This window comes from Onychostoma macrolepis, chromosome 03, assembly GCF_012432095.1.
Source record: "Onychostoma macrolepis isolate SWU-2019 chromosome 03, ASM1243209v1, whole genome shotgun sequence".
Classification (NCBI taxonomy): Eukaryota; Metazoa; Chordata; class Actinopteri; order Cypriniformes; family Cyprinidae; genus Onychostoma; species Onychostoma macrolepis.
In genome coordinates, this window is record NC_081157.1 from 56,082,806 (window position 1) to 56,095,107 (window position 12,302).

The window sequence follows — 12,302 nt, forward strand, 5'->3', positions numbered from 1 at the left end:
AAGGGTCAACCACTTCCCCTGTGGTTTGGTCATTCACCCTGACGCTCCTTGGCTGGGGGCGTCTCCAGACGGGATCATCTTTGACCCTTCAGAGCCATGTCCGTTTGGGCTGATTGAGATGAAATGCCCTAATGTTAAAAGCTACGTTGACTGCCCATATCTGAAAATGAAGTCAGGCACATTAGAGCTAAAAAAAAACCATGCTTACTACTGGCAAATACAGGGGCAGATGCTAATTACAGGAATGGATTGGTGTGATTTTGTAGTTTCAGCCGAGGAAGACATACTCATCCAAAGAGTTTACAGAGACAGTGATGTTTTGGATACAATCAAAGAAAAAGTAGACAGGTTTTATTTCTCTGTCTATATACAGAAATGTCTAATGCTTCAGGAGTAGGTGTAGTGTAGTAGTGTTTCCAAATAAATATTGTATGTTCTTCTGTGTTACCATTAAATGTGAAAATGAAATATATTTTTATGATTAAGCACAATAAAAGTATTTTAACACTGTGCACCGCAAGAAAAAGACCAGTCATTTATTACCATTGTACTCAAGAGAAGGTAGACGTCTCTGGCAATTGCCTCTTTAACAACTATAAACTGCAAAATATTACATGACCATGCCTGTGATTTTTAGGTGTTTTTTATTGTTGCACCTTCAAGTTCTCACAATTTATAAAGATATTTACAAATTATATCAGAGACAATTTACAAAGTGATGTTATTTTTTTTGAATACTGTATGTTGAACACAAAAATAGTTAATATTGATCTCTTTGGCAGAAGATATGGCTACAGTTACAGTATCTCACTTCATAATCTCCATTTCTTGACCAGAGGTCCATTTTGGTAGTTTGAGAGGAGACAAGCGACTGTGAAGATTTGGTTTATGCTCCCTGCAATGGAGAGAGGGATAGTGGTATCAAACAGTTTATTCTCTTTTACTCTTCTGATTAACCTTTCAATGTGCACCCTCAAACGGGCAATGGACTGTGTCTTCAGAACATCCACCTCTGACATTTGGGCCCTCTTGAAGAGGAAGGCAGGACGATGAACAGGCCCAGGTACAAGGTCATCCACCAAGAATCCCTTGTCCACCATTATGGCCATGTCAGGTGTTAAGAGTGATGTAATCCCTGACTGACGAAACACCTCCCTGTCACTCATGGAACCCTCAAAGAGTGCTGACACAAACGTAAGGGCTCCATGAGGGGCCATGCCCACCATAGCCTTAAAGGTGCAGTGGGACTTGTAGTTTGAAAAAACTTCACTCTGAAGGAGAAGGGATGAAGGTGTTTGACACCGTATCTCTGTACAATCAAGCACTACTTGTGTGTCGCTGTAGCTGCCATCAAAGTCGGGTGGAAGATTGGCCTTCACAGCTGCAGGAGACATCCATATACAGACCGAGCCCAGTAAGCTGTAGAGGAAGTTGGCCCAGGTCACAATGATTCGGCTGACTGTTGCTCTGTGGATGTTGAATCTATGACTCAACTCTCTCTGGGTACAGCCAGTGGACAGGTATGCGAGGAAGAGGAAGAGCTCACCGATCGGCAGCAGTTTCTGGGGGGAGATGAGTTTGAGTAGGTGTGTACCAATATATCGCAATACAAAAATGCAACAACAATATGTATTGTGGATAGTGAATATCTGTTTTGTGTATAGTTCATAGTTCACTCAAAATGAAAATTACTGTGATTGTAAACTGGATTTTTTTTTTAGTTTTAGTGTCAGTACATTAAAACTACAAATATATATATATATATATATATATTGTAGTCATTTTCATTCATTTGTTAAATAATATAATGTATAATAATGCAATGGGGGAATATTTAGAGGGTCTTCATAATGCCAAATGTGACAGAGTGCAAGCATATTCGTGTAAAATAAATCTATGTATTAAATCATGAAACGAGGGTGTCATTACACCCTTATTAATGGGAGTCAGTTTAAAACCATCCTTTTCATGCTTCGGTATGTGTGTGTGTGAGAGAGAAAAGAAAACTTACAGTTGGTCTGGTTAAAGGGCTTTCAATTGTTGTGGTAGTAGCATTGGTTTTCTTTGCCCTGGTGACCCTAACCATTTTTGCTGTTGCTGCCTCGATCAGGTTCCAGAACGCCATCAGATGCTCGTATGAGGGGAATCTAAAATACAGTATTGCAATTAAAATTAGTTGATTTGCCATAAGTGCTCAAGAATATGATTAAGAATACAGAGAAAAAAATAATTACTTGGTCAGTCAGTCATTCAGTAAACAGTTATGAGAAGATGTTGATATTAACTATCTTACCTGGTGTAAAATCTGATGTCTTCAGGCGAAGAAGCAAACCTTTTAAGTCCAAAGGAGTGATGAAGATGACATGTTTGGAGCTGCTCTCTCAGCGCCTCGATTTCCATCAACGCACCTTCATACCGCTCCCGGTCCACACATACAGTACGACTGGCTACGTAATCGTGGTCCACGACCATCGGGACCATGACGGGTTGTTCGATGTCTTCATCAGGCCCCGGCGGGGCAGGTTCTGGACTTGGTGGTCGAGATCGGCGTTCCCAAACACCGGCCCGTGACACCGTAGTGTAGTTATTCCACTCGAATAACGATGGAACTGAGCCTACGGCTAAAACCCGTCTACCCTTAGCAGTAGTGTGAATTTCATTATCGTGGAAATGTCGGCTGCATACCTTAGTATGGGTGGTCACCGAAAATCGTGCCCTCCTTATTTTGTGCAGCCACTGCGCACGAAGGTTGGTGTCCTTCGGGAAGCAGTGGAAGCTCAAATTACTGTTATACCGACTTGAAGCAGAGCAAAGTGGTACACAGCAGTGCTCCTTAGATCCACCGACAGCTCTTAGAAACTTCGATGTGTCACGCACATTATATTTCTTTTTTCTTACAACTGCAGCAGCGCTCATCTTGTTTGTTTATAGCGGTGAAGTAAACCGGAAACCGATTTGCCGACTTCTGGACAATAGCGGAAGTTCGTCACTACGCTTGTGCACGTAGCCAATTAAACAATGCTACATGGAAATCAAATATAAATGTACAAATGACATTAAGCACGCAATTCAACTACGTTATGCACATAGACATCGCATTTAAGACTTACCGAATTCTGTTTTACTGAGAATCCGTAACACTAGTCACGTGCAATGTCAAACAATCTCCGTTCATCCCAATCCCTAACCAAAAAAATACACATTGTACATACACGGGATGAAACAAACACATCGTATCACAGCAGATTAAATGAATATCATCATATGTACTCACATAAATTGTCTCTCATGCACTTCTTAAACGGTCTGTTAGAGCTGGGAATCGATTCCGAGGCGTTGGGAATCGAGAGTCGATTCCAAAGGTTGGAATCGATTCCATCAAGAGGAATCGACTCCTCATTCAGAGCTTTTTTCAGTTCAACAAAGCTTATCTATGGGTGCCTCTCAAACGGAAGGCTGCATCCTACGAAGGCTGCACACATTTAAATTCACGAAAATAAACTGAAAGAAAACGAGTCGGTACTGCATCATCATAATTTGAGGATGCAGCCTTCCGTTTGAGAAGCACCATTCGCCTCATGCTCGATAAAAGCGGTAATTACGAGAGTTGTGAGATAAAATATTATTTTTTATATATAAAAGATCTATTTCATTTTTATATTTACCCTTCGCCCCATGCTCGCTAAAATTGATTAGAAGTCTACGGAGCCCTTTACAGGACATTGTGGTGGGAAAAATTCGGGGTGGGAGGGAAATTTTTTTTTCAAATTTTTTGCGTTCCTCGAGAAACTTTGCGTTCTCTCGCAAAACCATTTGAGTTCGGACAAACGCTTCCAGAATAGTCCAGAATATGAACGCAACGCCCTGCACGTAGCCTAAGCTTTTTCTCCCCCATAAAACGCTTAAGGTAGGCTATAATGAAAACGGTGATTTAAAAATACCAAATCCGTTGCATTCATATTCTGGGCTATTCTCCTTTATTAATAGTAATATTATTAATAAGGTTATTAATATAAACCTAACCATTTTATTAGTATTTATTATTATCGAATTTGGTCCTAATGTCACTGTTATACATTAAGCCACATTAAAGCGTTTTAGAATGTCCCAAAACCGTGCCTTGAACTAACCACTGTCTGACTGTATTTCTTTATACTTGAGTCAAAGTTCAAAATAAAAACTCTATGAACCGTTCCATTGTGAACATACCAGCTGCATGAACCTTTCATTATAGCCTACCTTAAGCGTTTTCTATGGGGAAGAAAAGGCTTAACGTGCAGGGCGCTGCGTTCATATTCTGGGCTATTCTGCTTAGTAATATTATTAATAAGGTTATTAATGTTAGCCTAATCATTTTTATCAGGATTTATTATTATCGAATTTAGTCCTCCAATGTCACTGTTTTAAAATATTAAGCCACATTAAGCGTTTTAGAATGTCCCAAAACCGTGCTTCGAAATAAGCACTGACTGTATTACTTTGAGTGCAAGTTCAAAATAAAACTCTATGAACCGCTGGATGTGAACATACGAGCTGTTACCACTGCAATCTGCAAAGTAAACCGGAAGAGTTTGTCTGAACTCAAATGGTTTTGCGAGAGAACGCAAAAGTTTTGCGAGAGAACGCAAAACATTTGAAAAAAAATGTTTTCCTCCCACCCTGAATTTTTTCCATTCACCCCGAATTTTTCCCACCACAATGTCCTGTAAAGGGCTCCGTAGAAGTCTGATTCGTTTCCACGAAAAGTTTCTTTCGGATACTTTTAATGAACCAGTTAAAAAAAAAAAAAAACATTATTCAGGGATTATTTTACGGTGGAACTGGCTTATGTTGTCCACAATTTTGAGCGCTGCACGACAGAATAGATCATGACGTGATCTTATTTCCATCTAAAATTCTATTTTTATTTCTATCAGCCAATGATAATTCTAAAAGAAAAGGTCACGAGCATAGATCAGTGGCCGAGAGCGCATCTGATTGACAGATAAACCACGAGCTCTATCAGTGTTATTGTTAATGTTCTGGTTATTTTGTTTCAATGTACAGTTTGCTAATTTTATCCAAAGCATACAGTCAAAGTAAACTTCATCATTCAGCTGAACTGTGCACATTTATTTTAGACACTTCATGTCTTGTTCAATTCATGCGATAAATGCATGTCCTTGCTGAGCAGTGCTATGACTAATTTCACGGGCAAAGCAGACAAAATTACATTTTAAAAATCAATCATAGCTATAGAAATTTATTGTCATTTTTTACGAATAAAGCTTCATATTATGAGAAGGATACTTTCTACGAACTTTATATTCTGCAGTCATGGCGAGATTAGGTTCCTTCGATCTAAAAAAAACAAGAATCGAAAAGGAATCGAAAACAACAGAGGAATCGATTCTCGGAATCGACTCCCATCGATTCCAGAACCAGGAATCGGAATCGGACTCGATTCCAAAAATTTTGGAATCTTACAGCCCTACGGTCTGTCTCTGTATCGCACCCTTAGCGTGTCATCATTAGCAGCCGCTCTCTTAAAGGGGAAGTACACTCTTTGCGTGCCACACACCCTAATACCACCCGATTACATGTATATATAACTTGACAAATATAACAACAATTACAGCATTATTACTAAACAACTTGCAACGTACACTAATATGTGAAAGACGAACAAAAGCATCAATCTCAAATATCAATGTTGCAATAATAAACTGCACAGTAATGAATCGTATGAAGAAATGAGAAAGTCACTAGTAATAGCGATTATTACCAGGCATTTATCTCACAAAACCCGTAACAATCAGGCGGATTAAACTTGTAAACTTTACCAGCGCGAGCAGTGGTGCTAGCGGGCTAACGCAGCTGTTCTAGCGATTGCAATCACACTCATAAAGATCGGTAAACATCGTCAATATACTATAATTAACATCAGGATTATACAACGTTGTTTGGACTAGCGGGTGGATCCTTACAGTTGCAAAACGCGTTGCTACAACATATGGTTGGGTAAAACTCAATTTGTTCATCAAAATTAGTTCACTTTTACAAATGCTACAACAATCCCACCAATGACAAACATTATAATAAAACCATACATTTCCACATATCACGCTTACCTCTCAACCATCAACAGTGATCACATTCAGCGCGGCTAGCCGGTGTTCTGACAATTTGTGCTACCTGCTCAGATTGTGCTACCTCCCATTAAACAGATAGGTAGCACAAATCGATAGCGAAACATGCGACCCATCAGATTGTGCTAACGGTATCTTATTCATGTGGTTTGAGGCTTTTTTTAATGTCCACACCTACGTCTACTCTAAACTTACCCACCTATACTCACCCTTACCCTAAACTTACAATGCAAATATATTTTTGGTAGCACATTCTGATAGGTAGCATGTTTCTTCACTACACCGGCTCTTCTTCATCCATTGGCTTATTGGCGACTCGCGTGCGTATGCCACCTAGGCTTGTTCAATTATATTTAACAAAGTGGGACTCTCAAACTGGCAGGGGAAAAAAAGTATGACTTATATTTTTGGTAACACCATTGCTTTGAATATAGTATAGTAAAACACAAACACCGCAGTATTAGAAAACCCCATCATTATTTGATGTTTAATGCCAAGTTAACGCAATCTGAGGGAACAGTTCGTTTTTCTCAGGGTTGTAGGTTAACCACTAAAATGAATAACAGCCATTTTCACTCATGAAACCCAGTAATTTTTTTATAAAAATTGGACTGTCTTTTCCCGGTAAATGTATCACATCTCACACAGACAACGACTTTCCGCCTTTTTATATAAAGTCCGCTCATCAGCGCCGTTAAATGTCGTTACAGTAGTTTGACGTCATTGCCAATGGAGCCAATCCACTCCGTTTGAGAGATGCTCTTTCGTTTGAGAGTCATCTGTCATGTTAACGAAACAAATTATAAAATTATTCTTCATAATATTGTTGTGAACTTTTATCTTCTAAAGCTTAGGCAACTCAGAAGTGAAGACCAGGAGACGTTGGGATATCTTTCATACAGAAGTTACTGTTTATTGAGAACTCGCTGTGCGTCGCTGTAGTCATCCAAGTCTCTACTAAAGCAGTGATACATTGTAGTTTAAATACATTTAGGGGGCAGTGCTTAGGAATGGAAACAAAGCACCTGGGTGACGACCTTAAAGCATGCAAATGAGGTATTCAGGTATAGCATCCTGCCCCATTTAACCACTCCTCATCTAATCAGCCTAACTGCCCAAAGATTGGGGCAGGGGCATCAAGAGCAATTACAAACAAAAGGCAAGAGTCTCCGTCGTCTGGCTCATTTCACTTACAATAAGAGAACAGGAACTGGCAGGGACCTCTTGAATCGTTCATCTGATGTCATCATCTTCACCATAAATGCTAAACACAATGTATATCACTTCTTCAGTTTGTATATTATTACATTGGAATCTAAATTAAACATTTAAATAAATTTGTAATCCCACAATTCCCCCTTTGAGAGTTCTAATAACTCTCACAAAATACAAATTTAGACACTTAAAAGTTTATTCTTGTAACTTGTGATCGTTACAGGCACATAGCACTTGTTCTGTGTTGATTGTCTGTAGGGACGAACTGCATGCTGACACAGAAACAAACATGCAGCTCCGTGAAGTTCTTAATAGTCTTTTCTGGTTGGAACTGTCATTTCTCGTGATGGGCGTGAGTCATTTGTTGCATGAAACACTTGATACTAACAGGTTTCCGAACCATGAAGAATTATCTTCAGCCATCAGGTGTAATTTTGCTGAAAGATCAAGAATGTCTTGATCATGTTGCTGGATGACTGAAGTTCTCGTATGTGATTCTCTGCGTTGTGTATTTTTTTCTTTGTTCTGTCTTCCGTGACAGTTGGCTCGGTAGTGGGTCTTGTTGTTGGCTTCATACGCAGGTGAGGGGTTTGGCGCGTATGGGTCTTGGGACAGCCATCAAGTGGTATCTGCACAGAGGAAGAAAGAAAACAAAAGACAGAGCAGTATTTGTTCTAAAGACTGCAAACATTAGGGTTGTATCCTCTGTTCAATCTGCGTCTGCTATTGTTGTTCCTTCTTTCCCTATTTCTTAATTCCTGTGACACCTAAAGAACAGTGAGGTTAGGGTGGACTAGTGGATGGGGAAGGCCTATGAGGGGATGTTCACCGCAGGGTTGGCCCCCGAAGCCTATTGCCTTGGTTCTTCCCTGGGCTCCTCACTGGTCCATGTGTCCTAACCTATCCCTGTAGGTGGTGTGCAAACTTTAGTGTGTGACATCTCCATCCTCTAATGGAACGTCAGTCATAACAAACATCATAACCCAGAGAGGATAGGTGAGTGACTGGAGTGTGCTGTAGTATAGCTTTGAAGGCTGTGAGTGTACTTAACTAGCATTCTCTCAATGGAAGGAAGTGACAGTAACCTTCCTGTAGTTTTATTTACAAAGAATCTTTCAGCTTTGTTGTACATTACTGGGAAATTAAGCACTCACAGCCTAACAGTTAACACCTGAGCAAACTGCTCCAACAGTTCGGTGAAGCGGGAGGGCTGCTTCAGAGTACCAAGTAGACTGAGTAGAAGCTGAGTAAAGCTGTTAATTTCTCCTAATGTCTTTTGCTTTTCCTACACTCTTTCATCCAGTGTCCAGGTTTACCACAGTAATGACAACTGCCCTCCTTCTTAGGACATTTACGTTTCTGTCGGTTCTCTGTGTTGACCTTAAAGGACGCTGCTGCAATCTTTACTCTGGCTTTAACATCAGAGTCTCTTTCCCAAGTAGCTAACCTGTCCAAGCTGTTTTGCAAGCTTCCAGTGGACCATGTTAGATCTAAGAACGGCAAAGCTGATCTGTACTCTGATAAAAGGCCATCAAACCATGTTCGAACTAGTGGTCCTTTGTCATCAAGCACACTTTCAGAATCATCCACTATTCCACTGTAAGTTACAGCTGACTGACAAAACCTTTCAGTGTATTCACTCACAGTTTCTTCTTTCCTTTGCACACAGTTAGTGATTCTGGACCAGTCTATTTTGGGTCCCATGATATTCTTTAGAATTTTCAAAACACCTTCTCTCAAATCACCTTTACTGGCATGTTGTAGTTCAGAAGTAACAGCAGACTCAAAACTGTTGAATTCAGATTCAGTTAGAATTTGTGACATCAGCTGTGTGACTTCTGCTAACGACATGTCGAGAGACGCATTTTGTTGATCAATGCTCTTCTAAATTCAGAAAAATCTGTGCGTGCTGAGGGTAAGCTCTGGGATAGCCTCTCTATATCTTTAGGTCCTAGCGCTTTGGCCACAGTTTGTACTTGGACAACAGAAGAGTTGGGAGCAACACTTTCAATTCCCTCAATTCCTGAGATCTTCTCGTAGCACCACATACCTTCACTGAATCTACAGGCACATCAATTACTGATTGAGAGCTACATCTCTTTCAAAGAAAGCTTGTAAATCAGGATAATTGTTATCCGGTTGACTAACTTCTTCCACATCAGTTTTTTCTGAAGCTTTGTTGCGGTTCAATTTCTTAGTCAAAGAGGATACTCTAGCACGGAGCTCTTTGTTCTGTTTCTCTAGCTCTGAGTTACGCTGAGACTGTTGTGTAGCTAGCGCTAAACCAAATTCTCTGTGGCAGCAGATAATACCTTTCACATTGTTCTTGCAAATACATGCTCCTAATACCTTTTTACACTCATCTACAGACCAAGTCTTGTCTGGATGGATCTCGTATTTCTCAGTTAGTTCTTGTCTAACTTTCTCAGTGATCATTAGGTTCATTTGTTCCCCTAACAGTGTTTTGAATTCACTATCTGACCACAAAGGAGTCGCAAGACCACCCTTTTCTGTTGTTGGAATCCGCCTAGCATTCCTTCTAACCATTTTGTACGTTTCTTCTGTACCACACAAACAAGCACTAAAACTTCTCTGATCAACAGAGGGTACATTTGTTAACACAGCTTAACTATTGTTAACTTTCCAAATTACCAACACTTCACACTTAACTTCTCTGCCTACAAGAACAGAGGATAACCCAAAATTATTAGCCTGAAATGCTAACCTTCTCTGTGAAAAGAGGACAAACCAAAATAACTAGCACGTAAATGCCAATCTTCCCTGCCTACACAGAGGATAACCAATTCTTCCCTGCCGAAAACAGAGGGTAACACAATATTAGCACGTGATGCTAATCTTCCCTGCCTGAAAAACAGAGGGTAACACACTATTAGCACGTGATGCTAATCTTCCCTGCCTGAAAACAGAGGGTAACACACTATTAGCACGTGATGCTAATCTTCCCTGCCTGAAAACAGAGGGTAACACACTATTAGCACGTGATGCTAATCTTCCCTGCCTGAAAACAGAGGATAACCTTCATCTCTAAAAGTACATTTTTAGAGGATAACTTAGTTAACCAACCCTACAGCTGTCTGTTAACTCTTCTCTGACGGCGCAGAGGATAACAAATTTGTACTGGTCTTAAAGGTTCTTTTGGATTAGAGACAGCACTCACCACAACCTTGGTTGAAAGAAAAATTCAGTCTGGAAATCTTTGTTTAGCTTGAAGTTTTCGCTGGATTCCAAAAGATGCAGTCTGGAAGCAGATCTTTGTTTTAGCTTGAAGTTTTCAATCTGGATTCTGGAAAAAGCTGGAACTCTATCCGGGTCACGGCACCATCTGTTGTGAACTTTTATCTTCTAAAGCTTAGGCAACTCAGAAGTGAAGACCAGGAGACGTTGGGATATCTTTCATACAGAAGTTACTGTTTATTGAGAACTCGCTGTGCGTCGCTGTAGTCATCCAAGTCTCTACTAAAGCAGTGATACATTGTAGTTTAAATACATTTAGGGGGCAGTGCTTAGGAATGGAAACAAAGCACCTGGGTGACGACCTTAAAGCATGCAAATGAGGTATTCAGGTATAGCATCCTGCCCCATTTAACCACTCCTCATCTAATCAGCCTAACTGCCCAAAGATTGGGGCAGGGGCATCAAGAGCAATTACAAACAAAAGGCAAGAGTCTCCGTCGTCTGGCTCATTTCACTTACAATAAGAGAACAGGAACTGGCAGGGACCTCTTGAATCGTTCATCTGATGTCATCATCTTCACCATAAATGCTAAACACAATGTATATCACTTCTTCAGTTTGTATATTATTACATTGGAATCTAAATTAAACATTTAAATAAATTTGTAATCCCACAATATCTTTAATTTGTATGGAAAGTGGTGCGAGCGTGTGCACCTAGAGCAAGAGAGAGACTCATAAGCCTTTAGTTTACACCTGTATAGATTAGAACTCTATAAAGGAATTGATCATCTCTCATTTTGAGAGATGATCGATAATAATTGTTGTTGTTGTTGTTGAAAATGCATCTTAATGTGGCTTATTTGTTAGTGGGTTAAGGTCTCATCAAATACATTACTCTGCATTCTCATCAGATACATTACTCTGCATTCCTCTTCTCATCCTGCATTATCAGATGATATTATACATTGTTGCAAATTTAGCTTAAAAGGGAATTGTATATAAATAATTACAATTAATAACAATTATTTATATCGGCTAACAGTGATAACTGTAGCAGAATTAAATTGCTATCAACTGATCTGGTCGTCCAGCGACCATTCAGTGTAAGTTCATATCAACTCTAAGAAAGGATATTTTCGTGGCCACAGAAAATACTTTCTTAAGTATTAATGCATTAGAGCATGTAGTAAGGATCAAAATCGTAAAGAGACATTAATTTGCAAGGCAGAACCAGAAACTCATGTAATTTGTGCACACAACTTTTATTAACTAAACGCTAACACACATAACTAATCTAAACCAACAAACATACATACACTCACGCGTACATACAAAAGGGGAGCTAAAGTGGATGAATGAAGCCATTAGAGAAAACAGAATGCAGTTATGGAAAGAGTTAGTTAACCTAACTCTTTCCATAAGATAGTCTATAGCTTATACTAAACCTCTGTTTAGTTTAGTTAGATGTACCATACTTGCACTTCCATGGCTGTTGGCGTGTGTCTGGAATGCAGTCTCAGATGAAAAGTCTTGATGGTTTCAAGGTTTTGGACTCGCGATCACGTTCTTCCGGGTTGAAGAGTGATGAATTCCACAAGATGTTATTCTGTGTTCTGAGGTCCGAGGAGCTTTGGTTGAATGGAAAGTCAAGGCCGCAAGGCCTGGCGCAAAACTTAAGTGTCCGGAAGAGTTCTAGCTCACATCCTTTTAGGATCTAACAGAACCACAGACTGAGATATGTTGGAGCCCACCGGGCACGCC

The 12,302-nt window shown here is 39.9% G+C and overlaps 1 protein-coding gene across 1 annotated transcript; it reads right to left on the minus strand.

The window, feature by feature from the left end:
- Positions 1-812: 812 nt before the first annotated feature.
- Positions 813-2,916, minus strand: LOC131535856 (uncharacterized). The gene is made up of 3 exons (XM_058768363.1): positions 2,294-2,916; positions 2,012-2,147; positions 813-1,562 (listed from the first exon to the last, which is right to left on the minus strand). The coding sequence occupies exons 1-3, from the start codon at positions 2,914-2,916 to the stop codon at positions 813-815; spliced, it is 1,509 nt and encodes a 502-aa protein (XP_058624346.1).
- Positions 2,917-12,302: the final 9,386 nt, after the last annotated feature.

Bases quoted from the DNA above. Each gene is read 5' to 3' on its own strand.
- LOC131535856 (XM_058768363.1), bottom strand. From the start codon at position 2,916: ATGAGCGCTGCTGCAGTTGTAAGAAAAAAGAAATATAATGTGCGTGAC. The intron at 2,148-2,293 runs GTAAGATAGTTA...ACTGTATTTTAG, and splicing joins GACATCAGATTTTACACCAG to ATTCCCCTCATACGAGCATC. The intron at 1,563-2,011 runs GTAAGTTTTCTT...ATCTCCCCCCAG, and splicing joins GCCCTTTAACCAGACCAACT to AAACTGCTGCCGATCGGTGA.